The sequence below is a fragment of the Nilaparvata lugens genome, chromosome 1 (assembly GCF_014356525.2).
Source record: "Nilaparvata lugens isolate BPH chromosome 1, ASM1435652v1, whole genome shotgun sequence".
In the NCBI taxonomy this organism is placed as follows: domain Eukaryota; kingdom Metazoa; phylum Arthropoda; class Insecta; order Hemiptera; family Delphacidae; genus Nilaparvata; species Nilaparvata lugens.
In genome coordinates this window covers 54,199,007-54,213,110 of record NC_052504.1, presented here as the reverse complement: position 1 = coordinate 54,213,110, position 14,104 = coordinate 54,199,007, and the positions used below count along the sequence as shown (strand labels likewise).

Sequence of the window (14,104 nt, the reverse complement as noted above, 5' to 3'; positions counted from 1 at the left end):
AACTAGTTTCGGTAGTGACAACATCGTCAGATTATAAAATAAAATGAAATTCAATAAATGTTTACTAATTGATACAAAATAAACATATATATGCTTAATTTCATATGATTAATTTATTTCTGGTTGAAGTTATTAAATTTAAATTTTAAGTTTATAGTTTTAAATTAATGTTAAAAAAAAACATTTACATTGATATAATTATAATTATTTTCAATTAATGTTTTCGAAAAAGGTTCAATGAACATATTCAGGCTTTAAAATAAGAAACTACTACTCAAAAATCAGCGTTTGCTGAGCATTTAATTGAAAATAATCATAATTATATCAATATAAATTCTAATATGAAAATATTAAGCATTGGTAATGAAAGTAATAAATTGAATGTAAAAGAAGAATTTTATATCTATAAAGCTGCAAAATTTAAAAGGAATAATTTAATAAATATAATTCAATTCGACTTGAATAATCCTATTATTGATAAAATTAAAAGTGAATAAATAAAATTTAAATTTTTTTAAAACATTAATTTAAAACTATAAATTTAAAATGTTAATTTAATAACTTCAACCAGAAATAAAATAATCATATGAAATTAAGCATATGTTCATTTTATATCAATTAGTAAACATTTATTGAATTTCATTTTATTTTATACCCTGACGATGGTGTAATCACCGAAACTAGTTGTTAATCTATTTTAAAGTTTTTTTTTAAAAATAAAGGGTGCTTTAAGATTTGTATATTGTTTTATTAAAGCATTTATTTATTTATTTATAAGGTTAGCAAAAAAAATACAAGAATCGGAAAAGAAAAAACAGGCTATTGCCTAAAACTTCTTCAATTTCCTAATTTAGTTTTAAATTGTCCAAATATTATAGGTTATGTCCATTCAAATTTCTACACCAAATCACAATCTAAAATATAAATTAGAATAAAACAAACAATTTTAAATTTGGATGGATTAATAATAAAAGTTTCTTAAAAACATGAAACAAACTATAAATTCACAAAATAAAGAATAAAAACACTTAAATTTTGAGCTTGAAAATATCACATTCACCATAGCTATATATAACAGCTGTTATATTTATTTATCCATCGTAAGTCTCCTGTTGGTGAAGAGATTCTCCTAACATGCTGTATATTCGAGTAGGTATTCTCAATATTGGGGGAGAAAGGTATCTAACCATTGTAACTTTGCTTTAATTTTAACAATTAAAACTTAGAATTTCCGCTTGAAAAATTTGGTTTTATTCATTTACTATGAATAACAGTTGGTAATTGACAATAAAAAGTTTAAAAGTTTACTTGAGGAATCGGAAGATTTCTAATTCAAGTTATTCAACATTAAAAAATTATATTCAATCTAAATTATAGAACTAGGGATTCAATGATAGTTGTGTCTATCACTCTCAACGTAGTTCAAGAGATATATTTTCGAATTTGTCAACAATTATTGCACTATCAATGTTCTAATTTGATTCATCAAATCAACGCCAACAATAAAATTCAATTTCTTTTCTTAAATTCTAAACACAGTGAATCTAAAATAACTTATACTTTATGTAAGTAGAAGTCAGGTCATATTTAAGGGTTCTTCTCAGGCAAGAGAATGCTTACCTATCTTTGCTCAAGTCAACTTGTCACAGAAATTGCTAAATATTAGAGACAACCCCCTTGTTTCTTCGATAAATAAATGAAGAATTTTATCCAAAAAATTAAGATTGAACGAATCTTCATATATCAAAAATTCAATTTGAGATCTCTACTATAATAACTTCTATATGAATTCATAAATGGAAATTCATTAGTAATAGATGAATCACGAATTAAAATATCTTATCTATGTGAAAATAACCATACTCACTGCACAAACCATCAACCTCATTAATTGAAACTTCCAATTCACTATATCCTATAAGTGCGTGCGCTTAAATCTATAATATATATAATGACACTATTTAGACTGGTATGATGATATAAAAGTGTCCCTCAATTCTTTTGATTCCCTTGAATTTAGAATTTGAAACTCTTATGAACTGGGCTTAAAGGCCAAATCTATCTCTGCAAGATCCACAAGGCGATTATCAATGAGCAAATGGCATAGAAACTCGACTCCAGGCTGGAGGCACCAGCAAGGCGACACTTGAACATATCATATCTGCAAAAAAAAAAACAAATTATTTATTTCTTGAAAAGACTGCGATTGATAAATCAGAGATCCAATTATTATTGCAAATACGCACAAAATAGCCAGTGATTTATTTTGAAGGGATTAGAAAAAATTGTGTACAACACTACTACAATACCAAGAGTGAATTTTTTTAATACCATACCAACAAGGATAAAAACTTTCTTCCATTGTAAGAATATTATTAATGAATTAAACATTTTTCTTTTATAGAATCAGTACTCCAATATGTGACATTAAAGAGCTAAAATTATTAATATAATTGCATAAATTGAACACCATCATTTCATGAAAATATGTAAAAAAAAAAATGGCTACGATTTTGTGGCATAAAGGATGAGATAAAATTTATTTTCATTACAGCATACAATATATCAGTAGTCTACATTATAAAGTACCTAAGAATTTTAAATATCTACATATTCAACAAATTGTCAGAGCCTGGCGGGCCCGATGATTGAGAAAATTTTAAGTAGTTTTTTATTGAATGTGGATGACTACAACAATAGTGCAGGCATTACTACGCAGAGAATTACTATACAATCAGTTCTTGAAAGCCTTTTGTTTCAACAATTTATTTGTATTATGACTAATGCTTGGTATTCATCAGCAAATTATTTGTTTAATTTTTTATCTCATGAAGTGAATAGCTAACGAAGATTGACACAGATTGAAAAAGAGATTATGAAGCTATAATATTATTTATTTTAATATTTTATTATTTATTTTAGTATATTATTTTAAAATGTATTCGATTTTATAGGAATCCTTCCAGATTAACAATTCAATCTTATACTGTCAAATTTCTTGTTGAAAGCAGCACAAAAATCCATTTTGTTGGTTACAAAACCAGAAGATTCAATTCATTTTCTACAACGAGCAATTCTTATAAAGTGATAAGTGTAGAGGGAAATACTAATAAGGGTGCAACTGTCAAGGCCGATAATATATATTTGGCGAGCTAAAGAGAGGTGGTCACTGAGAAGAAATAGAGATAGAGATATAAAAGTGAGATACATATAAATAGATGAGAGACTATGAAGGCTTTTGTGGGAAGGTGATGAGAAAACATTGTCACTGAGGTCTCTTCTTGGCGTTGGAGAGGAGACGTTAGACAAAGAGACAAGAGGTTAGCAGGACGGAGAGAGGAGAGAGGAGAGAGGAGGGCTCCTCTGCTCTGCTCTGCAGCCAGTGAGAATGGCAGGGGCGACTGATGCTTGATGCTTGATGTATGCATGACAGTTTTGATTGAATGCCGCTGACAATGGGTCGGTAGGAGGATTACATTTGAATGATGGACAGCCAGACCGCCTCCTTCCAGGGCAGGATCTGAGAGCACTTGCATTTTTCTAAACAAGCCAGGAACTGGTGCTATCGACCGAAGGGTGGCAGGGGGAGGGGGTAGAAGATACAAGCCCTTCAATAGGGCCACCCTATCTGCAAAGCAAAAAAGGGGGAAGGAAGACAATCTAACCAGTTCCGTTTCTTTCTTAGATGCCCTCTTCCCACCCGATCTCAGCGGCCAAGACACAACGTTTACTAGCGCAGACGCAGCATCCTACACCCGAATACATCCTACACTCTGCTTCATCAACATTTGTACATCTCACTGACACTAAATCAGTGTAAACATATTTTGATGGAAGGTTGCCCAATTAAAAATAAACTATATTACACCAACACTTGAACGAAGGACAGATATCAGATGATACGGTACAAGTAGAGAATTAGAATACTAGTGATGAATCAAGTAGCTCCATTCTGAGCAGTCACAATTCAAAACAAGTGTTGAGATCGAAATAAATTTCGCATGACATTCACAATAAAATTTCACAAGCCACACGGAGCTCCAATGGGCCAGTATATTTCATTGTATAATATTGTAATTAGACTTTAAATTATTTAGTAAATGGCAATAAGCATATTAAACGAGGAGAATAAAACAGGTTGTGCTGCTCTGTACCAAATTGAACCAATTCAAAGGATATCATATTCATGATTTATTAAATTATAATACAAAACTACAGACAGAGTGATATGTCAAACAGAGTTACAGCAAAGCCTTTAGAAACCATTTCAATTGAACTTAAATATTGAGATGTATTAAACAAACTTGAATGATGCATATTCATTCATTCATTCATTTATTGTATAAAATACTATAATCATAATACAATTATGACATTGGAGGAAAAACTAGGCTGAGCCTGTACTATTTCTCTCCAAAATTTTTGATAAAATGTTAATGTTGTCCAAAAGATAAGGTTATGTAAAATCTCACACTGCTTCGTCACTTGATTTTCGGTCCAGGAATGATGATTTAAAATTTTTAATTTTGAAGGTTGATTTTATTCTTTAAATAAATCACATAATGTATCACAATAAACTAAAAACTTAAGAAATATTGCACTTATTTAAAAAATTTGAATACAGAATCAAAAACCTACTCACTATTTTGTTATTCACAGCTGAAAAATGTTATATTCAATGAAAAAAATAAAGTTAAAAGATTAATTTTCAGAATAATTCAATATAAATTATGTGTATTTTATAGAGTGTAACAAGTATTCACATTTTGTAAGAAGTACATAAATTTGTCAGTCAAGTTTGAACATAATATATAATAGGAATACATAAAACTTCCCCAATAGCAAGATAAGTCATTATTACAGGCATAACAGCAATAGCAATGCGAATATGGGCTTGGGGATAATTCAAGATATTTCATAAATCACAATAGAGCTTTCAACAATTCAGGTAGTGTCGATTCATATATTGGCAAAGGTCAACTCAATAATAATATTCAGAAAACAGGCCTTTATCCAATCTCAACGCCTCAACTACCTGAATGCTTTCAATGTTATGCAGATCACGTCAAAGTGGAATCTACATCAGAATCATTCATCTGCTCACCCCAAAAAGCAACTCATTAGCTTCACCTTTTTTCAAGTTCGATTTTAGCCTGCTGGTGGATTTTGAAGTATAGAATTTACTAAGTAGCAGTATGATATGATAACACAGTGCATTTTTAAAATGTCCATCAGCTATGGTGAATTTAATACAAATCGACATCAGTGATAGGGTTTGAACTCCAAAAGGGTTTGAGGACAAATTTATGAAAGTTTTTCAACCATCATGATACGTCACTTGAATTTGAATGTTCATATAAATTTGAAAAGGCTCAGTTTTGGGCATAAGCATGTTGTGATTTTCCGGGAGTGTAATAATTGTATATTAGTGAATGTATGAAATAGACATAAATCTTCGAAAAACTCAATCGATTATATACGGACGAAATAAGAGTCTTAGAATGGTGAATAGGTCATGTTGAGCTTGATACTCAAGTTGAAAATAGGGTGAATTAGAGTAGAAAAAAGCAGTAGAAGAGCAGACTAAATCGGGAAACGGAACCGGGAACCGGTTGGCGGCCAGTATGTGCCTAGCAAGGTGAGTGGATGCGATGCACTGACCACGTCACGTCAAGTGCGCACTACTTTATTCTTCAATGCCAATTACCTTCTTCTTTCAATTGATTTTCATGAAATTATTTCCAATTATTATAATATTCTGTTTTATTGTAAAAAGTTCATTCAACTCGGGCCTATGACAGGGGGTTATACGCCTTTATCTTATTAATAAAGAAAGGAATTGGCTAATATCTCCTACGGGATAGAAGATACACGATCGACGCATTATCTATAATCTATAACTATCTATATAATATAATTAAGAAAAGAAATGACTTACACACGTATGGGATAGGAAATTCACGAATGACGCATCATCACGTATGAACTACTAGACTGATTACTTGGAATTTTGTACATTGATTCTTGATTTACCGAGGATGGTTATAGGACTTTTTTAAACTATTCATGGTTTCAGTAGGTCAAGTTTTCAGTTTGTAAAGTTTTTAATTAGACCCTAGCGGAGCACGGGTTACGTGCTAGTGACTAATAAACTTATGAACTGATTCACTTGCAATTTACATAAAGATTCTGAGTTTACCAAGGATGGATATTGGCTTATTTTAATTTATATTAATCAATTAATATTTATTTGATAATTGAAACAAATTGATTCAAAGTTTACGTAACTATAAAATCCCAACCAATCAGAGCTTTCTCCAAGCGATTCCGTAGCTTAATTGGTAGCACACGCGACTCATGAATAAAAGGTTGCAAAATCGAGATCAAACTCATTTTTTCAAAGATTTTTTGTACATGAAAAATCATTCATGTAATTTAGACAAAAATAAATATTAATTATTCTATTTTTCATGTTTCCTGGACATCTCATCAAAATATTATACTATTCTCAATTTGCTTCAAGTTCAAAGGAGTAATGTTTGTTGCCAAATCTATCGAACAATTATAGTGCAGCTGTTGAACAGCTGCAGTTGTGAGAGATCGATGAATTAAAATAATACTGAGCAAGATAATGATAGATTTTTTACCCTTCCAATAATTTATATCATTAAATGGATGAATGTACATATAATAATTTAATCATAGTTGGGAGACAATGATTGAATAAGAGGGTCATTTGTTTTTTTTTTAAATCCAAGCTACGAAGGTGAAGGTATTAAGAGAAAATCATTGGAGAATATCAATGTGGATTCCGAGAAAATAGAAGGACATTTGATCAGATTTTTGCCATGAGACAGATTCTGGAGAAGTTTTATGAACACAAGATAGATGTTCATATAGTGTTCATTGACTTCAGAAAAGCATTTGACAGTATTAAAGGAAGACCTCTGTTCAATATTTTGACCCGTAATGGCGTACCGGCAAAGTTGGTCAGAATGATTGGAATCACTTTGAATGATAAAGGTGGGCAAAAGAGTTAGTGAGGCATTTCAATTAGATGGCGGTGTGAAACAACCGCTTGTCGGCGACTCTTTTCAATATTGGTCTGCACAGTGTATTGAGGAATATTGATAGACATGGGGGCACCCTCTTCCACAAAGCAACTCAATGGGCGATATGAATAAAGTTGAGCATTTGCTTATACAATACTTCTTAAATATTGAGCATATGCTTCATTTTCTATGAATAAACGTGAGCAAAACCTTTTGATCATGCTCATCATAAGAATAGTTTGAGCATTTGCTCAAAATTGTATGAATAAACTAGAACATTTGCTTAACTTTTGAAGCACATGCTTAAAAAAGGTGAGTCTAGTCTACAGCAGCTTTTCACCTTTTGCTCATAGTAAAATGGCTCAATTCGTGTGAGGAAGAGGAAACTATACCAGATACGATCACAACCAATAGTTGAGTACTATAAAACTTTTTTAGATTCAACCATGATATATATCACCATTATTCCTACAAAGAATAAATACAAAAGATACCTATCGGATGAACTTCCAATGGGAAAGAACACTAGTTATCATGTTACTTCTATTTTTCCTGCCATCACAGAATAGGAAATAGGCATTTAAGAAGATGAGAGTGTAGACGATTATAAAAAGGCTATTGAGATTATAAGATTATGCTGAAGATTATTATAGAGATGACACTTTTTACGCTATTATTTCAAAATTCAAAACTCAACTAACCTAAAACTCAATTTTTAGATAGAGAACAGAGCAGACGACCAAACACAAGCGGTGTTTACACTTGCATATTTAGCGCTAACGTGAGTAGCACATTCTAACCTTTCACTATAAAAACTAAGTAAGACGAATCAGCTGATGAAAAATCTTAAAAATACGTGAGCATTTGCTCCAGAGTTCAGAAGCATAAGGCGAAGTTTATTCATATAAAAACGAGCAAAAGCTTATGCTTCTACCTAATGCTCATGAGCAAAACCTTATGCTCCATGCCCATGCTCAGTTTTTATTCATACGACCCATTATGTGCCTATGCTGATGATGTACAGACATCATATGATATGCTAGGGACACCACAGGGATGATATGCTAGACACCACAGTACTGAAGGAAACCTTCAGGAAAATGGAACAAGAAGCAGGTAAAATACTTGCATGTAGCTGCAGCACCTGGACCTGGAAGAAGAGTTCCTAGGAATCTATTTTTAGACAGGAATGAAATAGAGGGTGTAGCATCATTCAAGTATCTCGAAGCAACACTGAATAAGAGAAATGAAATGAGTGAGACCATCTGTGAAAGAATCCAAGCTGAAAATAGAGCATTTTACGCATATACAAGCTTATTCAGGAGGCAGGAGGCGTCTGATTAGCAGAGAGGCCAAAATATAATTATACCTCAGCTTAGTACGCCCTGTTGAGACCTATGGCTCGGAGACATGGACAATGACAGAAAAGGATAAAAACAAACTTCACGTCTTTGAAAGAATAGTACTGCGGAAAATTTATGGCCCAGTATGACAAGGGTTTAGGATTGGAAGACCTGAGGAAATGACCATAGTTCGAGTTATAAAGGATCAACGAATCAGGTGGTTGGGTCAAGTGGAGAGGTGGGATTCAACTCGTTTCGCGTGTAATACCCGTGTGAGAAACAGTATTGATGAATAAATGTAGGAATTTGCTACATAAAAAAAATATATAATACCTAACAAAACTTGAGTAACTGGTAATCAGATTGGGGAGGATATTGTACATGAATAGGATTCTATTTGAAATACAGGGTTACTATAAAATATTCATTGGATTTTACAAATTCATAATTATCAAAGTACTCCGAAATTAATAATTATTATATCAATATAGATAGAAAATTCCAAAGTTTTTCCACAACACTCGTAAATACCTTGATCCCCTATTTGACTATACAGCTAGGACGCCAAGCATCCGTTATTTTGATATAAAATTCTTATGCATTAGGACGCCCCATGATTCCGAGAGAAGTGAAAAACACATTTTCGCGATGTTTCCAATCGCATCAAAAAAGTTGAATTTTCTTTTAATCCTTCAACCCTGAAATTTTTTAGCACTGCTGGGATATCGAGGATGATATTCTACATCCAATTCTGACGTTAGATTGGAAACTTGAGAAACTTGCAATTTCACATGATTTGGCAACTCTGTAATTTCTTCGAATGGAGTGTCAAGACTCAATTTATTTTATACAAACTACGATACGTATAAACTAGGGTAACCATCCTGGCAGCCACACTTTGGCTGCTGGTTGGATGCCGAACCCGACGACCACACTGGTTAAAACAATTCCCGGTGATAGAGTGAGCGACTGCCTACCGGCTGACTGTGTCACCTGGTTGCGCGTACTGGCTGCCTAGTCTGATAGGGGCCAAGGTATTAATTGTAAAAAAAAACTTTGGAATTTTCTCGTTCCATTGGTATGAAGATTATTTATTTTGAGAGAGTACTTTGATGATTACGGATTTAAAAATTCCTATGAATCTTTTAAACTCATTAGAATACAAGCCATAGGTTTTTCAGCTGGTGCCATTTCAGTCAGTACATTATTATTTTACGATGTTGCATTGAAACTAAAATAAAAAAACTGTGTTTTAAAAAATACAGTAAATTGTACTTGAGATACGAACTATTTCCAAGAAATGATGAGAAAGAGAATAAAATTGCCAAGAATGATCGCCAAAGTTCAAAACGGACAGGCACCCTAAGAAGAAGGAGACTCAATTAAGCCCCGCACATACACATACATTTTTGTTCGTACGGTAGGTATTTTGCCGTCCTTATAAATTCAATTTGATTAACAGACGATTTCAAACAGATTATGTTTGTCAAGTTCCATTTAATCTGATAGAATTCATAAGGACGGCAAAATATCGTACGAGCAAAAATCGATTTGTGTGCGGGGCTTTAATCTCAGTGCCATCTACATGAAAGACAACAATTATTGGACTCACACAACTTTCCTTGCTCATTGAACTGTAAGCCCCATTCTTAAAGGAGAATAATTTAGGGGAATAACATAATGAAGATTGGCAGCAACATATTTGACACTACGATTAGACTACTGTATATGTGTATATACAAGGTGCGGCAGAAAGGATGAACGGTTTTCAAAAAGTAATATGTCGTTACCTATGCATAAAAAAACATTTATTTACAGAACAATATTCACATTATTTTACAATTTTAGAAAATTAATGTTTGAAAACAATATCTGACAGGTGACGCCCGTTTTCAGCAATGCACTTTACAAGCCGCTCTCGGAAGTTGGATTGTACTCTTTCTAAAATTGCCCTGCCAATTTGTTAGACTTCCTCACGAATTGCTCCCTTTAGTTCTTGAAGTGTACGTGGTTTATGCTGGTAAACACGTGACTTCAGGAAACCCCACAAGAAGTAGTCGCACATGGACAGGTCTGGAGAACGAGGAGGCCAATCAATGTCACCAAACCGAGAAATGATGCGACCACGAAAAACAGCCCGAATTGCTTCCATTGAATTTCTTGCTGTGTGAGCTGTCGCCCCGTCCTGCTGAAACCATACTTTCCGGATAGGAATACGTTTCCTTCTTAATTCAGGAAGGAAGAATTCAGTGAACATCTGTCTATAACGTTCTGAGGTTACAGTTACAGTGGTCCCGTTGTCGGCTTCAAAAAAGTATGGACCAATAACAAATATACTGCTCACAGCACACCAAACTGTCACCTTGGGACTAGAATACTATCTGTTCTAAAAACATCCACCCTTCCTGCCGCACCCAGTATAATTGTTTTCTGAGTACTTTTTCCTTTCTATAAATTGTGAAATCCGATGATATTTTTTAAAAGTCGTCAAAACAGCTGTTCTACAGATGAAATATCTCGACAATGTGTTCTTTTTATGAACTGCTCTACCTGCCTACCTCATGCACGAGAAGGAGGTTACAAAGTCCATTTCTCAAGGATGGGGTGGAGCCCCATCAGTTCCCCAGAAAGGAGACTCATGCCAGTTAATAGAGCTGATAAATAACTATACAGGGTATTAATTTGAAAAAAATTGGTCAAGTCATTTTTGAGAAAATCGTGAAAAACATGGTTTTTAGTAATTATCAGCCATTTTTCTCAAGAATATTACGGAGATCCTGCAATTTTCCCAGGAATGAGACTCATGTCAGTCGATAGGGCTTATGAATAGCTATGCATGGTATAAATTTGAAGAAAATCGTTAGAGCCGTTTTCGAGAAAACCGTGAAAAACATGGTTTTTTAGTGATTATCCGCCATTTTTCCAAGAATATTACGGAGGTCCTGCAATTTTCCCAGAAATGAGACTCATGTCAGTTGATAGGGCTTATCCATGGTATAAATTTGAAGAAAATCGTTAAGCCGTTTTCGAGAAAACCGTGGAAAACATGTTTTTTTTTTAGTAATTATCCGCCATTTTTTCCGCCATCTTGAATTGAATTTTATTGAATTTCTTATTGTCGGATCCTCATGGTGTAAGGACCTTAAGTTTAAAATTTCAAGTCAATCGGTTAATTAGGAATGGAGTTATCGTGTTCACAGACATACACACACACACACACACCACACACACACACACACACACACACACACACACACACACAGACCAACACCCAAAAATCATGTTTTTGGACTCAGGGGACCTTGAAACGTATAGAAAACTTGAAATTAGGGTACCTTAATTTTTTTTGGAAAGCAATACTTTCCTTTCCTATTGTAATTGGGCAAGGAAAGTAAAAAAGGTTCTACAACCTTAAAAATCAAAGATCATTCAAAATGTTTCTTTGATGAGTTTTTGAAAATCCAAAAGATGATCTTAGTGGGTGTGTAAGATGATTATTTGTCTCAGCCTTGAGGACATTGAGTATTTAAATAGTAGATCACTTAATTTCAGAATCATATAAATCAATTTTCAATAAATCGTATAAAAAATCATGAATTAGCTGGCTTCTAAATTTGAGGTGAGAGAAGCATGTATATTCCTCAAGCTGAGTGTGTTTCAGAGCTTTGATTACAGAAATTATAATATTCATTTTTTATTTCACTTCCTATTTGATTATTTATTCTAAGTTCTATTTTCTATAATCTTAGTTATTTTCACAGTTGAAAAGTTTGGACGATTCAAATTTTAAAAAGAAGCAGTAGACCTAAAAATAATAATCATGCCTTCATCTTGCATGATTTGAAGTGAATTTAGTTATGTAATATAGATTCAAATATTATATTCAAAATGTGTGAATAGAATAATGAATGAAACCCACTATCAGCCTATTGGCCGTTTTGACACACATCGATTTCTCGCAGTCACGACACGACATGACAGGACCAATTGATATAATATTGTATTCGGAGATAAATCAGCTTTTACTTTAATCTGATAAAAATTATTACTGAGTTCTAACGAAAAATAATCATTAGATTCTATTATTTTGACTAATTTTATCTTCCTTTTATAAAAACTAGGTTGTTCTTGAATTTCATTACCGTGTGGAAAGCGGTTGGCTCCATGGTAGTGTGATAAGCTATCGTTTTTAATAAGTTATAAGCTGCATAAAGTTTATAAATTTACCAACGATAGTTTTAGGCTGTTTTCATGTATAAATTATTTAATTAATTCTAATTCAATTATAACAAAATTATTCAATTTGTGATTCAAAGTTTATTTCTAAATATTTCTATTTTTACATAGCAGATTCGGGAAGTTGTGCTTCTCCTGGAGTGCTATTGTATATACAGTAAATGAGATAACTAATAGATAAATCTGTATTAAAAGTGTAAGTACCATATCAATGACAAATGTCTGAGTTTTTACCATTTTAAATTTTATTTAGAATCTAAGATTTTATTTCACTAAAAGAACTTAGAACACAAAGATAAATTATTTTGCATATGAAAATAGGGAACCCAACAATGGACTATAGTGAGGTCCACGTTATAATGACAGTATTTGATCAACTTTGGTTTTGCTATCCTTATCATTCGACAAAGCCGGTGGTACTATCCTTTTTTAGGTCCGCAGCGATGCCAATTATGTGTTTGACAGTGTAGAAATATAATTAATTAATGAAGAGACTCGGCATCGCTATTCTTCTATCTTTATCCACTGCCATTATAACGTGGACCTCACTATAAGGCGTTTTATTGCTGATTGAGAAGATGTATTTTCAGATATGCTCCAAACAGAGCAGCCATTCTTCGCGTTATAATTATTAAAATTACGTTTTCGATGAGATGTTTTCATTCATTAATTTTTTGAGGATATCTACAGCGTGTTTCGGCCTGATTATGTTCAAATGGGAAAATGGGGCTGTTTGTCTAAAAAACAAAAACTTTTTTATAATGGTAGCATTTAAAATATGTCATACTTTACATATATACATCAATAGTTGAACCATAATTTAGTTATTTTTTTAAAAATTTCATTCAACAAAAATGAGAGCAAATGTTGAATAATGTCACTACCGTACTTATTCTTATTAATGGTCAGACCGATTCAACCCATCTTCATTTTTCATATATTCTGTCACGTTGAGAATTTCAACCCGTTTCTGTACTGTTTTACTTCCAGAACGAGGAAGGTGTTTCTTGTTTACACTAGTCAAAACATACAACCTCTAGTAACCGACCAACACAGTAAGCTCCTAAATAGGCGGTTTCAATAGATTTCTAATAATAGGCTCTTGATAGACAGGTTTTCTAAGCATTAAAAATCAGATTGGCATAGTCCAGTCACGAAGTAGTGAATCCAAATTAATTCCGAACACGCTAATTTTTCTGTGCAATATTCTGAAGTAATGGACAGCTTAAATATAAAAAGTTGACCTTCTAGCCTGGAGCTTTTTACAGAGTGCCCAAAAACCACGGATTTTCGGTTCCTTTTTCCAGTTATTTGAGATTAACGCCAAGTCGAGTCGTCGGAACCTATCACATTTTTTTTCAAGATAATAAAATTTAAAATGAAATGAAATAATTCGGAGCTCTACCTACATTGAGTGCTGAGTTACAAGTTTTCAGAAATGAGACAAATTTTCGGAAAACCAAAATTTTGAGG

The 14,104-nt window shown here is 32.8% G+C and overlaps 1 protein-coding gene across 1 annotated transcript in view; it reads right to left on the bottom strand.

Annotated features, from left to right (window-relative positions):
- Positions 1-1,052: 1,052 nt before the first annotated feature.
- The window catches only part of LOC111043407, a 36,179-nt gene continuing 23,127 nt past the window's right edge, over positions 1,053-14,104 (bottom strand). Inside the window, exon 14 of the mRNA XM_022328355.2 lies at positions 1,053-2,161. Within this exon, the coding sequence (XP_022184047.1) occupies positions 2,059-2,161 (103 nt within the window). The 3' untranslated portion in view covers positions 1,053-2,058. The remainder of the gene's footprint in view (positions 2,162-14,104) is intronic.